This window comes from Oncorhynchus gorbuscha, linkage group LG26 (assembly GCF_021184085.1).
Source record: "Oncorhynchus gorbuscha isolate QuinsamMale2020 ecotype Even-year linkage group LG26, OgorEven_v1.0, whole genome shotgun sequence".
In the NCBI taxonomy this organism is placed as follows: Eukaryota; Metazoa; Chordata; class Actinopteri; order Salmoniformes; family Salmonidae; genus Oncorhynchus; species Oncorhynchus gorbuscha.
Window position 1 is genome coordinate 107,501 of NC_060198.1, and position 22,500 is coordinate 130,000.

A 22,500-nucleotide genomic window follows, 5' to 3' on the forward strand; every position below is an offset into this window, starting at 1 on the left:
GTTCCAGTAGTTAGCTACACGGCAGAACAAGTAGTTCCAGTAGTTAGCTACATGGCAGAACAAGTAGTTCCAGTAGTTAGCTACACAGCTACATGGCAGAACAAGTAGTTCCAGTAGTTAGCTACACAGCTACACGGCAGAACAAGTAGTTCCAGTAGTTAGCTACACAGCTACATGGCAGAACAAGTAGTTCCAGTAGTTAGCTACATGGCAGAACAAGTAGTTCCAGTAGTTAGCTACACAGCTACATGGCAGAACAAGTAGTTCCAGTAGTTAGCTACATGGCAGAACAAGTGGTTCCAGTAGTTAGCTACACGGCAGAACAAGTAGTTCCAGTAGTTAGCTACATGGCAGAACAAGTGGTTCCAGTAGTTAGCTACATGGCAGAACAAGTAGTTCCAGTAGTTAGCTACACAGCTACATGGCAGAACAAGTAGTTCCAGTAGTTAGCTACACGGCAGAACAAATAGTTCCAGTAGTTAGCTACACGGCAGAACAAGTAGTTCCAGTAGTTAGCTACACGGCAGAACAAGTAGTTCCAGTAGTTAGCTACACGGCAGAACAAGTAGTTCCAGTAGTTAGCTACACGGCAGAACAAGTAGTTCCAGTAGTTAGCTACACGGCAGAACAAGTAGTTCCAGTAGTTAGCTACACGGCAGAACAAATAGTTCCAGTAGTTAGCTACATGGCAGAACAAGTAGTTCCAGGAGTTAGCTACACAGCTAAATGGCAGAACAAGTAGTTCCAGTAGTTAGCTACACGGCAGAACAAGTAGTTCCAGTAGTTAGCTACACGGCAGAACAAGTAGTTCCAGTAGTTAGCTACACGGCAGAACAAATAGTTCCAGTAGTTAGCTACATGGCAGAACAAGTAGTTCCAGTAGTTAGCTACACAGCTACATGGCAGACCAAGTAGTTCCAGTAGTTAGCTACATGGCAGAACAAATAGTTCCAGTAGTTAGCTACACAGCTACATGGCAGAACAAAGTAGTTCCAGTAGTTAGCTACACAGCTACATGGCAGAACAAGTAGTTCCAGTAGTTAGCTACACAGCTACATGGCAGAACAAGTAGTTCCAGTAGTTAGCTACATGGCAGAACAAGTAGTTCCAGAAGTTAGCTACACAGCTACATGGCAGAACAAGTAGTTCCAGAAGTTAGCTACACAGCTACATGGTAGAACAAGTAGTTCCAGTCTTTAGCTACACAGCGGTTTGATTCCATTCTGCTGATTCCGCTCCAGTCATAACAACGAGCCTGTCCTCCCCAATTAAGGTGCCACTAACCTCCCCAACACTGTTTATATCACAGACACATGTAATAACACAAGACAGGTATGGAAGCACACAGACAGACTAGTGTGTATTTAATACCACAGACAGGTATAGAAGCATACAGACAGACTAGTGTGTATTTAATACCACAGACAGGTATAGAAGCATACAGACAGACTAGTGTGTATTTAATACCACAGACAGGTATAGAAGCAGAGACAGACTAGTGTGTATTTAATACCACAGACAGGTATAGAAGCATACAGACAGACTAGTGTGTATTTAATACCACAGACAGGTATAGAAGCATACAGACAGACTAGTGTGTATTTAATACCACAGACAGGTATAGAAGCAGAGACAGACTAGTGTGTATTTAATACCACAGACAGACTAGTGTGTATTTAATACCACAGACAGGTATAGAAGCAGAGACAGACTGGTGTGTATTTAATACCACAGACAGGTATGGAAGCAGAGAGACAGACTAGTGTGTATTTAATACCACAGACAGGTATGGAGACACACAGACAGACTAGTGTGTATTTAATACCACAGACAGGTATGGAAGCACACAGACAGACTAGCAGCACACAGACAGACTAGCAGCACACAGACAGACTAGCAGCGACTAGCAACACACAGACAGACTAGCAGCACACAGACAGACTAGCAGCACACAGACAGACTAGCACTTCCCCCTCTCCCTTGATCTACTTCAGACACAGACTCACAGAATTTACACAAGACTTTACACTACACTGTACATACACACATTCAATAACTGTCATGTATATACTCATGCAACCACACTCTCTCGCTCTCTCTCTCCAGCAGCCTCACCTCAACCACACCCTCTGCTGGTTACCACCGGAACTGCAGGGTGAATATCCATTAAACGGAACCACGGAAGGCTCTCTTTGGACGAGCAATGTCAGCACGGCATAGACTAAGAGACAGTACAATAGAATAGAGTGCAAAATATGTAAACATTATTAAAGTGACTAGTGTTAGATTATTCAAACGGCCAGTGATTTCAAGTCTATAACGGCTGCATCACATCCAGCTGTGATTGGGAGTCCCGTAGGGCGGAAAACAATTGGCCCAGCGTCGTCCGGGGTTGTCCGAGGTAGGCCGTCATTGTAAATAAGAATTTGTTCTTAACTGACTTACCTAGTTATTTTCTTTATTTAACTGTGTATATACTATGTATATGTATATATATACTATGTATATACTATGTTTATTTAACTGTGTATATAGTGCAGCAGCCTCTCTGTGTTAGTGACTGCTATTTAACAGTCTGATGGCTTTCAGATAAAAGCTGTTTTTCAGTCTATTGGTCCCTGCTTTGATGCACCTGTACTGACCTCGCCTTCTGGATGATAGCCGGGTGATTATCTTTTTAGTCTTTCTGTGACATCGGGTGCAGTAGGTGTCCTGGAGGGCACCCCGGTAATGAGTTGGGCAGACCTCACTACCCTCTGGAGAGCCCTGCGGTTGTGGGCGGTGCGGTTGCCGTACCAGGCGGTGATACATTGGACAATGTTTGTGAGGGTCTTAGGGGCCCGAGATAAATTCCATCAGCCTCCTGAGGTTCAAGAGGCACTGTTGCGCCGTCTTCACCACACTGTCTGTGTGGGTGGACCATTTCAGTTTGTCAGTGGTGTGTACTCAGAGGAACTTAAAGCTTTTCACCTTCTCCACTGTGGTCCCATTGTTGTGGATAGGGGGCTCCCTCTGCTGTTTCCTGAAGTCCACGATCAGCTCCTTTGTTTTGTTGATGTTGAGTGAGAGATTATTTTCCTGGCCGCACACACCCAGGGCCCTCACCTCCTCGCTGCAGACTGTCTCGTCATCGTTGGTAATCAGGCCCTCACCTCCTCGCTGCAGACTGTCTCGTCATCGTTGGTAATCAGGCCCTCACCTCCTCGCTGCAGACCGTCTCGTCATCGTTGGTAATCAGGCCTTCACCTCCTCGCTGCAGGCCGTCTCGTCATCGTTGGTAATCAGGCCCTCACCTCCTCGCTGCAGACCGTCATCGTTGGTAATCAGGCCCTCACCTCCTCGCTGCAGACTGTCTCGTCATCGTTGGTAATCAGGCCCTCACCTCCTCGTTGCAGACCGTCTCGTCATCGTTGGTAATCAGGCCCTCACCTCCTCGCTGCAGACCGTCTCGTCATCGTTGGTAATCAGGCCCTCACCTCCTCGCTGCAGACCGTCTCGTCATCGTTGGTAATCAGGCCTTCACCTCCTCGCTGCAGGCCGTCTCGTCATCGTTGGTAATCAGGCCCTCACCTCCTCGCTGCAGACCGTCTCGTCATCGTTGGTAATCAGGCCCTCACCTCCTCGCTGCATACCGTCATCGTTGGTAATCAGGCCCTCACCTCCTCGCTGCAGGCCGTCTCGTCATCGTTGGTAATCAGGCCCTCACCTCCTCGCTGCAGACCGTCTCGTCATCGTTGGTAATCAGGCCCACTACTGTTGTGTCGTCTGCAAACCTGATGATTGAGTTGAAGGCGTGCTTGGCCACGCAGTCGTGGGTGAACAGGGAGAACAGGAGGGGCGCTGAGCACACTTGTAGGATCCCAGTGTTAAAGTCAGTGAAGTGGCGGTGTTGTTTCCTACCTCTTCAGTCACGTTTCCATTTGGAATACGTCCCAAATGGAACTCTACTCCCTATATAGTGCACTAGCTTTGACCAGATCCCTATGGGCCCTGAACACAAGTAGTGCACTAGCTTTGACCAGATCCCTATGGGCCCTGAACACAAGTAGTGCACTAGCTTTGACTAGATCCCTATGGGCCCTGAACACAAGTAGTGCACTAGCTTTGACCAGATCCCTATGGGCCCTGAACACAAGTAGTGCACTAGCTTTGACCAGATCCCTATGGGCCCTGGACTCAAGTAGTGCACTAGCTTTGACCAGATCCCTATGGGCCCTGGACTCAAGTAGTGCACTAGCTTTGACCAGATCCCTATGGGCCCTGGACTCAAGTAGTGCACTAGCTTTGACCAGATCCCTATGGGCCCTGGACTCAAGTAGTGCACTAGCTTTGACCAGATCCCTATGGGCCCTGAACACAAGTAGTGCACTATGAAGGGAATAGACAAAATAACCTTTGACCTCTTAACAAAACACACAGCCTCTGCTGGGTACGACCAGAACTGCAGGGTAAATACCCATTATACTGAACCTCATTATAGGGCTCTCTCTCAAGTCACATTTCCTCAATTCCTCACATCCTATGTGCCTCACCTCCTTCCCAACTGTATTGAAGGAGAAGGTCCAAGGTCACCTCCCCTCAGACCTTCTCCTCCAATGGGAATGTGAAGTATCGAGGAAAGATGGTGACAAGGCAGTTGTTTGTGTGGACCCAGACATGTCCCACTCAGTGACTCCAGCCAACCAAACACAACACCGTGTCATTTTTTAGATAATTTTAATACTTTTCTTAAAAAAAAAAAAAGAAGATGTTTTACTCCATAATCAGAACAGAATGTATCCATCGACCTTAACACCTCACTCATCAACAAACCAACCGGTGATTCAAAACAAAACAAAAACAATGACAAGAAACAAAACAACCGTCAAATATGAAAAGAAAGGCTAAATTAAATTAAAAAACATCCCAAAGAGAATACAGGGGTTTGATGTATATCTGGACATGACAACACAGCAGGCCACGCAGACAGAACACTTAGAGCTATGGCACATGACAACAACCCCGACTGTTACCACGGAAACTCAAAACAGCAGAAAAATGTAAACAAAAAACAGGAAGGGAATAAAAAGTAAATAAAAGCTATGATATGGATGGTAGAGGAAGATGATGATGACAGGAGAGAGATTAACAGATGGACATGAATATAAAGAACAAAATGAGTAAGAAGCTAAAGAAGAAAAGAGAGGAAGTGTAGTAGCAGGTGGATGTAGAGTAAGAAGCTAAAGAAGAAAAGAGAGGAAGTGTAGTAGCAGGTGGATGTAGAATAAGAAGCTAAAGAAGAAAAGAGAGGAAGTGTAGTAGCAGGTGGATGTAGAGTAAGAAGCTAAAGAAGAAAAGAGAGGAAGTGTAGTAGCAGGTGGATGTAGAGTAAGAAGCTAAAGAAGAAAAGAGAGGAAGTGTAGTAGCAGGTGGATGTAGAGTAAGAAGCTAAAGAAGAAAAGAGAGGAAGTGTAGTAGCAGGTGGATGTAGAGTAAGAAGCTAAAGAAGAAAAGAGAGGAAGTGTAGTAGCAGGTGGATGTAGAGTAAGAAGCTAAAGAAGAAAAGAGAGGAAGTGTAGTAGCAGGTGGATGTAGCTACAGAACAGTAGAACAACGTTAAGTAGTTACAGGCCTGTGCCGTCAAAATAGTGATTTTCCTGTGTTTATAAATCTATTTCCACACTATAAGGCTGGAATAATACTGTTAAATTGTGAAAATGATGATAATACCATTTTAGTGTAGGAGCTGTTTGAAAAGAAAATCAGCCTGTTTTGGTGGGTGGAGTTTTGGCCTGCATGGTGACATCACCATGCGTTCAATTCGTTGATCGACCAATAAGAAAGAGTTCCAAATCTCGCTGCCAATAACAGCTCGTTTTCAGTTTCCACCTCCCCACTCAGACCACTCCCAGACAGTCCTAGCAAAATTCTTGCTTGAGAAATTGCTCTTTGCTAAGAATGTATTTTTTGTTTATTTTGGGCCATTTCAACTGAAAACAAATCACAGTAACGCACCTAATTATTACCCAGAAATGATTTGATATTTAAATAAAAACAGAGGCCTTTAAAACTCTTGAATATCTGAACTTGATACAGAGAAAAACAGGATGAGAGAAAGGAGGTTATGAACAAGACAAACTATTTTTTATAGCATCATAAAAAAGTTGTTTTTCTTACAGTCACTTCTCTAAAAAAACAAAAGGGAATTGAGGACAAGGCAGATAAGTCATTCCCCCTCCCAACAACATCCAATTATATTTAGGGACTTCTCATCGTATATAATATATATTTATGCATCTATTTATATATATATATATGTATAATCTGTGGCGTTTCTTCCCTCTCTGCCTCCTTTCTTGAAATAATCAATGAATCAGACACGACTGAAAAAAATGGAGTTCAAGCTTTTGCACTTTCAACTTGTGTCAAGTCAGTGATGTCACAAAGACCAAGGAGAGTGAGAAGGAAGGAAGGAAGGAAGGAAGGAAGGAAGGAAGGAAGGAAGGAAGCGTCTTTATATTGTCGGGGTGTGACCCCGGTGTTCATCCCGCTGTCCGGAGAGAAACTGAACCCTTTGGGATATGTCCCAAAATGGCACTCTACTCGCTATATAGTGCACCACCTTTCATCAGATCCCCATGGGCCCTGGACACAAGTAGTGCACCACCTTTCATCAGATCCCCATGGGCCCTGGACACAAGTAGTGCACCACCTTTCATCAGATCCCCATGGGCCCTGGACACAAGTAGTGCACCACCTTTCATCAGATCCCCATGGGCCCTGGACACAAGTAGTGCACCACCTTTCATCAGATCCCCATGGGCCCTGGACACAAGTAGTGCACTATATGAAGGGAATAGGGTGTCCTTTTGGGACGCATGATAATGATAACGCACACAACCCACTCACTTCTCCCTCCCCAACCTCCTCCCCAACCCCTCCCCAACCCCTCACCCACCCCGCTTAAAACCCAACATCAGAAAACAGGGTGAGAAAAATAGTAGATTAAGAGAGAAATGAATCAGAGAGAAAGAAGTCTGTCCGTCCTCTCGTTCGCCCTCCCTCCCTCCCTCTCTCTCTCACGTCAGAAGAACACAGGGTGATCATCATCTTCTTCTTTCTTCTTTCTACATTAAACCCTCTTTATTTCCCCTCTTCTTTATTTTCAGGTAATAGTTCTCAGTCCTCCCCTCCTCCCTTGGTTTCCTTTCAGAACACAAGAGGAGTTCAAATATCTGTTTATCGATAGGTATCCGGTTTCACTGTTGCCCACGGCAACAACCAATCATCAATGATAAACGGGCAGTTAGACACAAAAAACGCATCTGAAATTGCAAAAAAGTGGAAGTTGTACTCCCGGTCCCCACCGCTGGGGGTCTCCACCTTATTACTGTACCTCACCTCAGTCTCCGTCAAGTCTCTGGAGCTCACATCCTGGTCTGAGGTCTCTAATCAAAGAGAGAGGGGGGGGATGTGTGTCTAATCCCCGGAGGGATAAGGTAGAGTTCATTTGTCTCCCTCTCCTCATTTCTCCATCTCTCTCAGAACAGGTTCTCTTCAAAGATGGCCATCAGGTCGCTCTGGAAGTTGATGTCAATGGTGTCCGCCATCTGTAGAGAGAGGGGGATGAGAGAGAGAGAGAGAGGGGGATGAGAGAGAGAGAGGGGGATGAGAGAGAGATAGAGGGATGAGAGAGAGAGAGGGGGATGAGAGAGAGAGAGGGGGATGAGAGAGAGAGAGGGGGATGAGAGAGAGAGAGGGGGATGAGAGAGAGAGGGGGGATGAGAGAGAGAGGGGGGATGAGAGAGAGAGGGGGATGAGAGAGAGAGAGGGGGATGAGAGAGAGAGAGGGGGATGAGAGAGAGAGGGGGATGAGAGAGAGAGAGGGGGATGAGAGAGAGAGAGGGGGATGAGAGAGAGAGGGGGATGAGAGAGAGAGAGGGGGATGAGAGAGAGAGGGCAGGATGAGAGAGAGAGGGGGGATGAGAGAGAGGGGGATGAGAGAGAGAGGGATGAGAGAGAGAGAGAGGGGATGAGAGAGAGGGAGAGAGGGGGATGAGAGAGAGAGAGAGAGGGGGATGAGAGAGAGGGAGAGAGGGGGATGAGAGAGAGAGAGAGAGAGAGGGGGATGAGAGAGAGAGAGGGGGATGAGAGAGAGGGTGGGGTGAGAAAGAGGGGGGGTGAGAAAGGGATGAGAGAGGGGGATGAGAAAGGGATGAGAGAAAGGAATTAGATGCAGTGTAAATCTTTCCCATCTACACTACCTCTCCTCTGTATTATCGCACTATAACTGCAGAATATCTATATATTAACTAGTATCTTTATGATGATTACCACCCCTCTCCTACTATACTAGTATATCATGTTAGTATTACAGTAGTATAACTGCTATAAAGTATTACCACCCCTCTCCTATTATACTAGTATATCATGTTAGTATTACAGTAGTATAACTGCTATAAAGTATTACCGCCTCTCTCCTACTATACTAGTATATCATGTTAGTATTACAGTAGAATAACTGCTATAAAGTATTACCACCCCTCTCCTATTATACTAGTATATCATGTTAGTATTACAGTAGTATAACTGCTATAAAGTATTACCGCCTCTCTCCTCCTCTCCTACTATACTAGTATATCATGTTAGTATTACAGTAGTATAACTGCTATAAAGTATTACCGCCTCTCTCCTCCTCTCCTACTATACTAGTATATCATGTTAGTATTACAGTAGTATAACTACTATAAAGTATTACCACCTCTCTCCTCTTCTACTATACTAGTATATCATGTTAGTATTACAGTAGTATAACTGCTATAAAGTATTACCACCCCTCTCCTACTATACTAGTATATCATGTTAGTATTACAGTAGTATAACTGCTATAAAGTATTACCACCTCTCTCCTCCTCTCCTACTATACTAGTATACTAGTATATCATGTTAGTATTACAATAGTATAACTGCTATAAAGTATTACCACCTCTCTTCCCCTCTATCCTAAACTACTAGTATATCATGTTAGTATTATAGTAGTATAACTGCTATAAAGTATTACCGCCTCTCTCCTACTATACTAGTATATCATGTTAGTATTACAGTAGTATAACTGCTATAAAGTATTACCACCTCTCTCCTCTCCTACTATACTAGTATATCATGTTAGTATTACAGTAGTATAACTGCTATAACTATGACCACCTCTCTCCTACTATACTAGTATATCATGTTAGTATTACAGTAGTATAACTGCTATAAAGTATTACCACCTCTCTCCTACTATACTAGTATATCATGTTAGTATTACAGTAGTATAACTGCTATAAAGTATTACCACCTCTCTCCTACTATACTAGTATATCATGTTAGTATTACAGTAGTATAACTGCTATAAAGTATTACCACCCCTCTCCTACTATACTACTATACTAGTATATCATGTTAGTATTACAGTAGTATAACTGCTATAAAGTATTACCGCCTCTCTCCTACTATACTAGTATATCATGTTAGTATTACAGTAGTATAACTGCTATAAAGTATTACCACCCCTCTCCTACTATACTACTATACTAGTATATCATGTTAGTATTACAGTAGTATAACTGCTATAAAGTATTACCACCCCTCTCCTCCTCTCTCCTACGATACTAGTATATCATGTTAGTATTACAGTAGTATAACTGCTATAAAGTATTACCACCCCTCTCCTACTATACTCGTATATCATGTTAGTATTACAGTAGTATAACTGCTATAAAGTATTACCACCACTCTCCTATTATACTAGTATATCATGTTAGTATTACAGTAGTATAACTGCTATAAAGTATTACCACCCCTCTCCTCCTCTACTAGTATACTACTATACTAGTATATCATTAATTATTAATATTAATAATTAATTAATATATTAATATATGCTATTTAGCAGACGCTTTTATCCAAAGCGACTTACAGTCATGTGTGCATACATTCTATGTATGGGTGGTCCCGGGGATCGAACCCACTACCCTGGCGTTACAAGCGCCATGCTCTACCAACTGAGCTACAGAAGGACCACCATGTTAGTATTATAGTAGTATAACTGCTATAAAGTATTACCACCTCTCTCCTACTATACTAGTATATCATGTTAGTATTACAGTAGTATAACTGCTATAAAGTATTACCACCTCTCTTCTCCTCTATCCTAAACTACTAGTATATCATGTTAGTATTACAGTAGTATAACTGCTGTAACTATGACCACTATGACCACCTTTCTCCTACTATACTAGTATACCACCCCTCTCCTCCTCTACTAGTATACTACTATACTAGTATATCATGTTAGTATTATAGTAGTATAACTGCTATAAAGTATTACCACCTCTCTCCTACGATACTAGTATATCATGTTAGTATTACAGTAGTATAACTGCTATAAAGTATTACCACCCCTCTCCTACTATACTCGTATATCATGTTAGTATTACAGTAGTATAACTGCTGTAACTATGACCACCTCTCTCCTTCTATACTAGTATATCATGTTAGTATTACAGTAGTATAACTGCTATAAAGTATTACCACCCCTCTCCTACTATACTAGTATATCATGTTAGTATTACAGTAGTATAACTGCTATAAAGTATTACCGCCTCTCTCCTATTATACTAGTATATCATGTTAGTATTACAGTAGTATAACTGCTATAAAGTATTACCACCCCTCTCCTACTATACTAGTATATCATGTTAGTATTACAGTAGTATAACTGCTATAAAGTATTACCACCTCTCTCCTACTATACTAGTATATCATGTTAGTATTACAGTAGTATAACTGCTATAAAGTATTACCGCCTCTCTCCTCCTCCTCTCCTGCTCGCGGCGTCTTGCCAGCTCCCTCTGCTGGTCCATGGCGTTCTGTGCTGCGGCGGAGGGTGGGGGTGTGGCCTGTTCAGTGGGAGGGGCCTGTGGGGAGACGGCGGGAGGGGTTGAGGCAGGGGGCGTGGGGGCTTGAGGCGAAAGTTGCTCCTGGCGACGGCGAGAGTCCTGGACACGCACCCTCCCCTGCTGTTCCACAGAGTCCTCGTCGTCACGGCTACTAGAGAAGAGAAAGCGTGTGTCAGAGGGGGAGGAGCTTAGCTGGGGTGCAAGAATGAGCATCCATCCTTCCCTTTTTTCTCACCATAGTTTCTACCTCGGCTGAGAGGTCTTCTCCCTCTCCTCCATCTCTCTCTTCCCTTCTCACCATAGTTTCTACCTCGGCTGAGAGGTCTTCTCCCTCTCCTCCACTATCCCCCCCCTCCCTTTCCCTCCCTCCATCTTACCGTAGTTTCTCCTGCTCGGCCTGTGATTTCAGTTCTCCCTCTCCTCCACTATCCCCCCCCCTCCCTTTCCCTCCCTCCATCCCTCCCTCTTACCGTAGTTTCTCCTGCTCTCTCCTGGCCTGCTCGGCCTGTGCTTTTAGCTGTTTCTCTCTCTCCTTCTCCCGGGCGGCGCGACGGAACTGTTCGAAGCTGTCGCTAGAGGAGCGGACAGCGGAGGTGGGGGTGGACTGAGAACGCTGGGCCAAGCTGGCCCAGGAACCCATGTTCTTTAACTTCACATCCTGGGAGGGAGAAAGAGGGAGGGGGAAGAGAGTGTAGTGGGAGGGGAGGGAGAAAGAGGGAGGGGGAAGAGAGTGTAGTGGGAGGGGAGGGAGAAAGAGGGAGGGGGAAGAGAGTGTAGTGGGAGGGGGAAGAGAGTGTAGTGGGAGGGGAAGAGAGAGTAGTGGGAGGGGGAAGAGAGTAGTGGGAGGGGAGGGAGAAAGAGGGAGGGGGAAGAGAGTGTAGTGGGAGGGGGAAGAGAGAGTAGTGGGAGGGGAAGAGAGTGTAGTGGGAGGGGAGGGAGAAAGAGGGAGGGGGAAGAGAGTGTAGTGGGAGGGGAGGGAGAATAGTGGGAGGGGAGGGAGAATGTGGGAGGGGGAAGAGAGTAGTGGGAGGGGAGGGAGAAAGTGGGAGGGGAAGAGAGTGTAGTGGGAGGGGGAAGAGAGTGTAGTGGGAGGGGGAAGAGAGTGTAGAGGGAGGGGGAAGAGAGTGTAGTGGGAGGGGGAAGAGAGTGTAGTGGGAGGGGGAAGAGAGTGGGAGGGGGAAGAGAGTGTAGTGGGAGGGGGAAGAGAGTGTAGTGGGAGGGGGAAGAGAGTGTAGTGGGGGGGAAGAGAGTGTAGTGGGAGGGGGAAGAGAGTGTAGTGGGGGGGGAAGAGAGTGTAGTGGGAGGGGGAAGAGAGTGTAGTGGGAGGGGGAAGAGGGTGCGACAGACATTTCGTTAACACCCACTTTTTAAAAGACTTTTCACCTCAATCATTTTAATAACAATAACACCTTACAGGAAAAGTTTATTTAATTTAAATCTATTCATGTAAGTGGAATTTCACAGGAAGGGTCCCAGACACTTTTTGTGTGATTCCACATGCTTTTGAGAAACTTACACCAACCAGCAAATCATGTTTTTGAGAAACCTGAGCAGATCACTTCCTCATCCTCGTTGTGTAGTATGGAAGCTCTGATAAACATGAACAAAGGCTTTAAAAACACCCAAATAGGAAACAGATCACTTCCTCATCCTCGTTGTGTAGTATGGAAGCTCTGATAAACATGAACAAAGGCTTTAAAAACACCCAAATAGGAAACAGATTACTTCCTCATCCTCGTTGTGTAGTATGGAAGCTCTGATAAACACATAAACAAAGGCTTTAAAAACACCCAAATAGGAAACAGATCACTTCCTCATCCTCGTTGTGTAGTATGGAAGCCCTGATAAACATGAACAAAGGCTTTAAAAACACCCAAATAGGAAACAGATCACTTCCTCATCCTCGTTGTGTAGTATATGGGGGGTCCCAAAAAACCCACAAACAAAGGCTCAAAAAACACATATTGGCGTGCATGGGTGTACTTCCTCGTTCCCAAATCCTACTGTGTGCAGGTAGGCTAAATTAGGGTGTAGGTGCTACCGACATGGGTAAGGTATAGCTCTCCTTACAATGTTTTATTTAGGCTAAATGGGGGGGGGGGTGCTACCGACATGGGTAAGGTATAGCTTTCCTTACAATGTTTTATTTAGGCTAAATGGGGGGGGGGGGCTACCGATATGGGTAAGGTATAGCTTTCCTTACAATGTCAGTAACTCACCAGAAAACAGACGAGAAAGGAAACGACGAACCAAAGTAGTTTTAGTTGTTCGGTTTGCTGAATATTGCTGAAAATGGTTCACAGATGTGCAAAATCCCCCCCAAAAAAACACAAGAACGCAAGAAAAAAAAAACATAGTACTATAACTTTTCAGAGGCAATCATTTGAGAAACCAAGGCTGTTGAGTCTGCCGATGAGGATGTGGTGATTGACAGAGTCGAAAGCCTTGGCCAGATCAATGAATACGGCTGCACAGTAATGTTTCTTATCGATGGCGGTTAAGATATCGTTTAGGACCTTGAGCGTGGCTGAGGTGCACCCATGACCAGCTCTGAAACCAGATTGCATAGCATAGAAGGTATGGTGAGATTCGAAATGGTCGGTAATCTGTTTGTTGACTTGGCTTTCGAAGACCTTAGAAAGGCATGGTAGGATAGATATAGGTCTGTAGCAGTTTGGGTCAAGAGTGTCCCCCCCTTTGAAGAGGGGGATGACCGCAGCTGCTTTCCAATCTTTGGCAATCTCAGACGACACGAAAGAGAGGTTGAACTCCCTCACGACGCCAGGACAGCGGACTCAATCACCACCTTCCGGAGACACCTGAAACCCCACCTCTTTAAGGAATACCTAGGATAGGATAAGTAATCATTCTCAACCCCCCCCCCTTTAAGATTTAGATGCACTATTGTAAAGTGACTGTTCCACTGGATGTCATAAGGTGAATGCACCAAGTTGTAAGTCGCTCTGGATAAGAGTGTCTGCTAAATAACTTAAATGTAAATGTAACAGGCTAGTAATAGGGGTGGCAACAATTTCGGCAGATAATGTTAGAAAGAAAGGGTCCAGATTGTCTAGCCCGGCTGATATGTAGGGGTCCAGATTTGATATCTAATGAGGCTTTGGCTAGTTGTTCTGTACAGACGCATAAACACTTGTCTACAGACTACGCACGTTGAATCTACTGGTCTGCAGGGAGCGTTTTTCTGATGACGAGTAAAACCACCACAGAGAAGAAAAGTCATCGCTGTAAGACGAGAGGGGAAGAGAGAGGCGTTTGCTATTGTTCTGTAAAATCAGGACATTATGTTCAAGTTGACCTAAACTGGTTTTGAGAAGCCATTTCACAGCCACCACACAAATGGTCATCTCAAAACCAGTTTAGGCCATATGTCTTGATTTACAGAATAATAGCAAACCACTCAAAGCAAAACGGGGCACACATTATTCACAGAAGACTGCCGGAGTTGGGTCAGTAACCTTGATTTACAGAACAATGATGCTTAACGGCCCATCTCAGGGTCCCAGACTCCAACGGTGATTGGGGCCAAGACAACAATGGTTTGATGACTGTCTTATCTGTGGAGCATTCTAGAAGGACTGGGCTGATCGAGAGAGCTGCGTGTGTACTGGTCTTCTACTACTTTAATTGGGAGTAAAAGATTGCCTATTGTCAAGATTGAAGCAGTGTCTGTTTCCTTACACCAGTACCCCCAACAGCACACATGGTTGTTGTTGTTGTTGCCACAGACAAACTCACCTGATTCAACACATTGAGGGCCTGGTGATTAAATGAGAAGTTAAATCAGGTGTGCTTGTCCAGGGTTACAATAGAAATGTGTACTGTTGGCGGTTGTTGAGGACTGGAGTTGGGAAACACAGGCTTACACACACACACACACACACACACACACACACACACACACACACACACACACACACACACACACACACACACACACACACACACACACACACACACACACACACACACACACACACACACACACACACACACACACACACACACACTTATATATTTTACTATTTAAATCCATCCACTTTATCCTCCCATAGTCCATGATACTGTCAATATGTATCCTCCCATCTACCATGTAGTCCATGTTACTGTCAATATGTATCCTCCCATCTACCATGTAGTCCATGTTACTGTCAATATGTATCCTCCCATCTACCATGTAGTCCATGATACTGTCAATATGTATCCTCCCATCTACCATGTAGTCCATGATACTGTCAATATGTATCCTCCCATCTACCGTGTAGTCCATGATACTGTCAATATGTATCCTCCCACCATGTAGTCCATGTTACTGTCAATATGTATCCTCCCATCTACCATGTAGTCCATGATACTGAACTGATACTGTCAATATGTATCCTCCCATAGTCCATGTTACCGTCAATATGTATCCTCCCATAGTCCATGTTACCGTCAATATGTATCCTCCCATAGTCCATGTAGTCCATGATACTGTCAATATGTATCCTCCCACCATGTAGTCCATGATACTGTCAATATGTATCCTCCCATCTACCATGTAGTCCATGTTACTGTCAATATGTATCCTCCCATAGTCCATGTAGTCCATGATACTGTCAATATGTATCCTCCCACCATGTAGTCCATGCTACTGTCAATATGTATCCTCCCACCATGTAGTCCATGATACTGTCAATATGTATCCTCCCATCTACCATGTAGTCCATGATACTGTCAATATGTATCCTCCCATAGTCCATGTAGTCCATGATACTGTCAATATGTATCCTCCCACCATGTAGTCCATGATACTGTCAATATGTATCCTCCCATCTACCATGTAGTCCATGATACTGTCAATATGTATCCTCCCATAGTCCATGTAGTCCATGATACTGTCAATATGTATCCTCCCACCATGTAGTCCATGTTACTGTCAATATGTATCCTCCCATCTACCATGTAGTCCATGATACTGTCAATATGTATCCTCCCATAGTCCATGTAGTCCATGTTACTGTCAATATGTATCCTCCCATAGTCCATGTAGTCCATGATACTGTCAATATGTATCCTCCCACCATGTAGTCCATGTTACTGTCAATATGTATCCTCCCATCTACCATGTAGTCCATGATACTGTCAATATGTATCCTCCCATCTACCATGTAGTCCATGATACTGAACTGATACTGTCAATATGTATCCTCCCATCTACCATGTAGTCCATGATACTGTCAATATGTATCCTCCCATCTACCATGTAGTCCATGATACTGAACTGATACTGCCAATATGTATCCTCCCATAGTCCATGTAGTCCATGTTACTGTCAATATGTATCCTCCCATCTACCATGTAGTCCATGATACTGTCAATATGTATCCTCCCATCTACCATGTAGTCCATGATACTGTCAATATGTATCCTCCCATCTACCATGTAGTCCATGATACTGTCAATATGTATCCTCCCATCTACCATGTAGTCCATGATACTGTCAATATGTATCCTCCCATCTACCATGTAGTCCATAATACTGAACTGATACTGTCAATATGTATCCTCCCATAGTCCATGTTACCGTCAATATGTATCCTCCCATAGTCCATGTAGTCCATGATACTGTCAATATGTATCCTCCCACCATGTAGTCCATGATACTGTCAATATGTATCCTCCCATCTACCATGTAGTCCATGATACTGTCAATATGTATCCTCCCACCATGTAGTCCATGATACTGTCAATATGTATCCTCCCACCATGTAGTCCATGATACTGTCAATATGTATCCTCCCATCTACCATGTAGTCCATGATACTGTCAATATGTATCCTCCCATCTACCATGTAGTCCATGTTACTGTCAATATGTATCCTCCCATCTACCATGTAGTCCATGCTACTGTCAATATGTATCCTCCCACCATGTAGTCCATGTTACTGTCAATATGTATCCTCCCATCTACCATGTAGTCCATGATACTGTCAATATGTATCCTCCCATCTACCATGTAGTCCATGATACTGTCAATATGTATCCTCCCATCTACCATGTAGTCCATGATACTGTCAATATGTATCCTCCCATAGTCCATGTAGTCCATGATACTGTCAATATGTATCCTCCCATCTACCATGTAGTCCATGATACTGTCAATATGTATCCTCCCATCTACCATGTAGTCCATGATACTGTCAATATGTATCCTCCCATCTACCATGTAGTCCATGATACTGTCAATATGTATCCTCCCATCTACCATGTAGTCCATGATACTGTCAATATGTATCCTCCCATAGTCCATGTAGTCCATGATACTGTCAATATGTATCCTCCCACCATGTAGTCCATGATACTGAACTGAGACTAGTAACCCCCAGCTATGTGTTTTACAGCAGACACCTTATTGTAGATTAGTAACACCCAGCTGTGTGTTTACAGCAGACACCTTATTGTAGATTAGTAACCCCCAGCTGTGTGTTTACAGCAGACACCTTATTGTAGATTAGTAACCCCCAGCTGTGTGTTTACAGCAGACACCTTACTGTAGATTAGTAACCCCCAGCTGTGTGTTTACAGCAGACACCTTATTGTAGATTAGTAACCCCCAGCTGTGTGTTTACAGCAGACACCTTATTGTAGATTAGTAACTCCCCACTGTGTTTTTACAGCAGACACCTTACTGTAGATTAGTAACCCCCCGCTGTGTGTTTACAGCAGACACCTTATTGTAGATTAGTAACCCCCAGCTGTGTGTTTACAGCAGACACCTTATTGTAGATTAGTAACCCCCAGCTGTGTGTTTACAGCAGACACCTTATTGTAGCTTAGTAACTCCCCGCTGTGTTTTTACAGCAGACACCTTACTGTAGATTAGTAACCCCCAGCTGTGTGTTTACAGCAGACACCTTATTGTAGATTAGTAACCCCCAGCTGTGTGTTTACAGCAGACACCTTATTGTAGCTTAGTAACCCCCAGCTGTGTGTTTACAGCAGACACCTTATTGTATCTTAGTAACTCCCAGCTGTGTGTTTACAGCAGACACCTTATTGTAGATTAGTAACCCCCAGCTGTGTGTTTACAGCAGACACCTTATTGTAGATTAGTAACCCCCAGCTGTGTTTACAGCAGACACCTTACTGTAGATTAGTAACCCCCAGCTGTGTGTTTACAGCAGACACCTTATTGTAGATTAGTAACCCCCAGCTGTGTGTTTACAGCAGACACCTTATTGTAGATTAGTAACCCCCAGCTGTGTGTTTACAGCAGACACCTTATTGTAGCTTAGTAACCCCCCCAGCTGTGTGTTTACAGCAGACACCTTATTGTAGTTTAGTAACCCCCAGCTGTGTGTTTACAGCAGACACCTTATTGTAGCTTAGTAACTCCCAGCTGTGTGTTTACAGCAGACACCTTATTGTAGCTTAGTAACCCCCAGCTGTGTTTACAGCAGACACCTTATTGTAGATTAGTAACCCCCAGCTGTGTGTTTACAGCAGACACCTTATTGTAGCTTAGTAACCCCCAGCTGTGTGTTTACAGCAGACACCTTATTGTAGCTTAGTAACTCCCAGCTGTGTGTTTACAGCAGACACCTTACTGTAGCTTAGTAACCCCCAGCTGTGTGTTTACAGCAGACACCATATTGTAGCTTAGTAACTCCCAGCTGTGTGTTTACAGCAGACACCTTACTGTAGCTTAGTAACTCCCAGCTGTGTGTTTACAGCAGACACCTTACTGTAGATTAGTAACCCCCAGCTGTTTTTACATAGAAATCTCTTCAGTTGAACAAAATAGAACACAACATTGTAGCTGAAGTTCAGAATGACACAACGTCACGGGTCCAACATCTACAGACCTGCATTACAATACTGAGAGCTTTGTCCTTTTATTAAAGGACATATTTGGGTGTTTTTGGAGCCTTTTGTTGGTGTTTTTTTCAGGACCCCCCATATACTATCACAACGAGGATGAGGAAGTGATCTGTTTCCTATTTGGGTGTTTTTAAAGCCTTTGTTCATGTTTATCAGGGCTTCCATACTACACAACGAGGATGAGGAAGTGATGTTTCCTATTTGGGTGTTTTTAAAGCCTTTGTTGATGTTTTTATCAGAGCTTCCATACTACACAACGAGGATGAGGAAGTGATCTGTTTCCTATTTGGGTGTTTTTAAAGCCTTTGTTCATGTTTATCAGGGCTTCCATACTACACAACGAGGATGAGGAAGTGATCTGCTCAGGTTTCTCAAAAACATGTGAAATCACATGGACCCTTCTGTAACATCCCGTTTACATAAAAAAAAAAAAAGTGAGATTTGGTTATAAAAAAGTAAACTGCTCCTTTAAATGAAGTACTGAATCTACATGCTTTGTTCTAGTATGATTCTGACTCTCACCTGTGTCTTCTTGGCAGTGACGGGGGTTTTAGCCTCCTGCTTCAGTTTGCTGTCCTGATGGGGAGGGGGAGGGGCTGGGGAGTCCGGGAGGCGGAGCCCAGGACGAGAACTGTCCAATAGCTTCACATCTGATCCTGCAGGAGTCAATTAAAATCGGTTGATTCAGGTGACCTATTGACTGTGAAGAAACTCTAAAATAGAGACACTCTACCGTCGAGGCAGAGAGAGACACAGACAAATCTCTCCCGCTCTCTCCCTAACGCTTCTCACAGAGCCAGGTGTGTGTACTCACTGTGTGTGTGTTTGTTGTCTTGTGGTTTGTGGTGTCGCTGGGTGGGGCTGAAAGGGGAGGGGGGTAGCACCGGGGAGGGGAGCGGCTTCTCCTCTTTCACCCTTTGGTTCTGCAGTGAACACACAGGGTTAACACACACATACACAGGTCCTCTTTAACCCTTTGGTTCTGCAGTGAACACACAGGGTTAACACACACATGCACAGGTCCTCTTTAACCCCTAATACACCCCCCCTGGTTCTAGAGAGATCACAGAGTTAACACACACACAATGTACAGTACACAAACACACACAATGTACACACACACTCTCTTTGTGTACTCACAGGTTTCTTGGGCTGGGAAGGGGACTGTCTGATTGGTGGGAACTGAGGCATCTGGGGAGAATGTATCATCAGAGGGGAGGGGCTCTCCCTCAGAGGACCTATGACAACGGGAGAAACGGCAGTATGGAAATGAGTGGGGTAGATACAGATATACTCGAACCTGATTAGCTGAGATCCAAACGGTCTGGAAATATGTCAAATACCGACCAGATCCAATATTATGTGGTCCTTCTGTAGCTCAGTTGGTAGAGCATGGCGCTTGTAACGCCAGGGTAGTGGGTTCGATCCCCGGGACCACCCATACGTAGAATGTATGCACACATGACTGTAAGTCGCTTTGGATAAAAGCGTCTGCTAAATGGCATATATTATTATTATATTATATATTATTATATTCATGAAAATAAATATCCTCTATAATATCACATTTGGTACATGTGGCAGTTGGTTCAGTCAAAAGCATAAATCGTGACGTCAAAACAGTCCTGTGGCTTTGAGCAGCAATGAAGACCCATGTTTTATCTGATACAAATCTGGTCCACCTCGGATCCGATTCTCCTTCATCTCGGACATGCTTTGGCTCGGACCTGGTCCACCTCGGATCCGATTCTCCTTCATCTCGGACATGCTTTGGGTCGGACCTGGTCCACCTCGGATCCGATTCTCCTTCATCTCGGACATGCTTTGGCTCGGACCTGGTCCACCTCGGATCCGATTCTCCTTCATCTCGGACATGCTTTTCGGATCTGGTCTCGGATCCGATTCTCCTTCATCTCGGACATTTGGGTCGGACCTGGTCCACCTCGGATCCGATTCTCCTTCATCTCGGACATGCTTTGGCTCGGACCTGGTCCACCTCGGATCCGATTCTCCTTCATCTCGGACATGCTTTGGCTCGGACCTGGTCCACCTCGGATCCGATTCTCCTTCATCTCGGACATGCTTTGGCTCGGACCTGGTCCACCTCGGATCCGATTCTCCTTCATCTCGGACATGCTTTGGCTCGGACCTGGTCCACCTCGGATCCGATTCTCCTTCATCTCGGACATGCTTTGGGTCGGACCTGGTCCACCGGACATGATTCTCCTTCATCTCGGACATGCTTTGGCGGATCTGGTCCACCTCGGATACGATTCTCCTTCATCCGGACATGCTTTGGCTCGGACCTGGTCCACCTCGGATCCGATTCTTAGGGGTTGTCTCTGCCTGCCTCCTGGATGCCTGACAGGGTTAGGGTGTCTGCCTGCCTGTACAGGGTTAGGGTTCCTGCCAACAGGGCCTGCCTGTACAGGGTTAGGGGGTTGTCTGCCTGCCTGCCTGTACTGTCTGCCTGCCTGCCTGCCTGCCTGTACAGGGTTTGGGTTGTGTCTGTCTGTCTGTACAGGGTTAGGGTTGTGTCTGTCTGCCTGTACAGGGTTAGGGTTGTGTCTGTCTGCCTGTACAGGGTTAGGGTTGTGTCTGTCTGCCTGTACAGGGTTAGGGTTGTGTCTGTCTGTCTGTACAGGGTTAGGGTTGTGTCTGTCTGCCTGTACAGGGTTAGGGTTGTCTGCCTGCCTGCCTGCCTGCCTGTACAGGGTTAGGGTTGTCTGCCTGCCTGCCTGTACAGGGTTAGGGTTGTCTGCCTGCCTGCCTGTACAGGGTTTGGGTTGTGTCTGTCTGTCTGTACAGGGTTAGGGTTGTGTCTGTCTGCCTGTACAGGGTTAGGGTTGTCTGTCTGCCTGCCTGCCTGTACAGGGTTAGGGTTGTCTGTCTGCCTGCCTGCCTGTACAGGGTTAGGATTGTCTGTCTGCCTGCCTGCCTGTACAGGGTTAGGATTGTCTGTCTGTCTGCCTGCCTGCCTGCCAGCCTGCCTGTCTGTACAGGGTTAGGGTTGTCTGTCTGCCTGCCTGCCTGTACAGGGTTAGGATTGTCTGTCTGCCTGCCTGCCTGTACAGGGTTAGGATTGTCTGTCTGTCTGTCTGTCTGTCTGTCTGTCTGTCTGCCTGCCTGTCTGTACAGGGTTAGGGTTGTCTGTCTGCCTGCCTGCCTGTACAGGGTTAGGATTGTCTGTCTGCCTGCATGCCTGTACAGGGTTAGGATTGTCTGTCTGTCTGTCTGTCTGTCTGTCTGTCTGTCTGTCTGTCTGTCTGTCTGTCTGTCTGTCTGCCTGCCTGTCTGCCTGTCTGTACAGGGTTAGGGTTGTCTGTCTGCCTGCCTGCCTGTACAGGGTTAGGGTTGTCTGTCTGTCTGTCTGTCTGCCAGCCAGCCTGCCTGCCTGTCTGTCTGTCTGTACAGGGTTAGGGTTGTCTGTCTGCCTGCCTGCCTGTACAGGGTTAGGGTTGTGTCTGTCTGCCTGTACAGGGTTAGGGTTGTCTGTCTGCCTGCCTGCCTGCCTGCCTGCCTGCCTGCCTGCCTGCCTGCCTGCCTGCCTGCCTGCCTGTACAGGGTTAGGGTTGTCTGCCTGCCTGCCTGCCTGCCTGCCTGTACAGGGTTAGGGTTGTCTGTCTGCCTGCCTGCCTGCCTGTACAGGGTTAGGGTTGTCTGCCTGCCTGCCTGTACAGGGTTAGGGTTGTCTGCC

General features: G+C 45.3%; 1 protein-coding gene across 1 annotated transcript in view; it reads right to left on the reverse strand.

Annotated features, from left to right (window-relative positions):
• Nucleotides 1–7,046: 7,046 nt before the first annotated feature.
• The window catches only part of LOC124016399 (bromodomain-containing protein 4-like), a gene marked incomplete at its 5' end in the record, with an annotated part of 32,327 nt that continues 16,873 nt past the window's right edge, over nt 7,047–22,500 (reverse strand). The window contains 6 exon segments of the mRNA XM_046331959.1: nt 7,047–7,589; nt 10,827–11,073; nt 11,393–11,580; nt 19,326–19,459; nt 19,618–19,726; nt 19,944–20,041. Coding sequence (XP_046187915.1) covers nt 7,521–7,589; nt 10,827–11,073; nt 11,393–11,580; nt 19,326–19,459; nt 19,618–19,726; nt 19,944–20,041 — 845 coding nt within the window.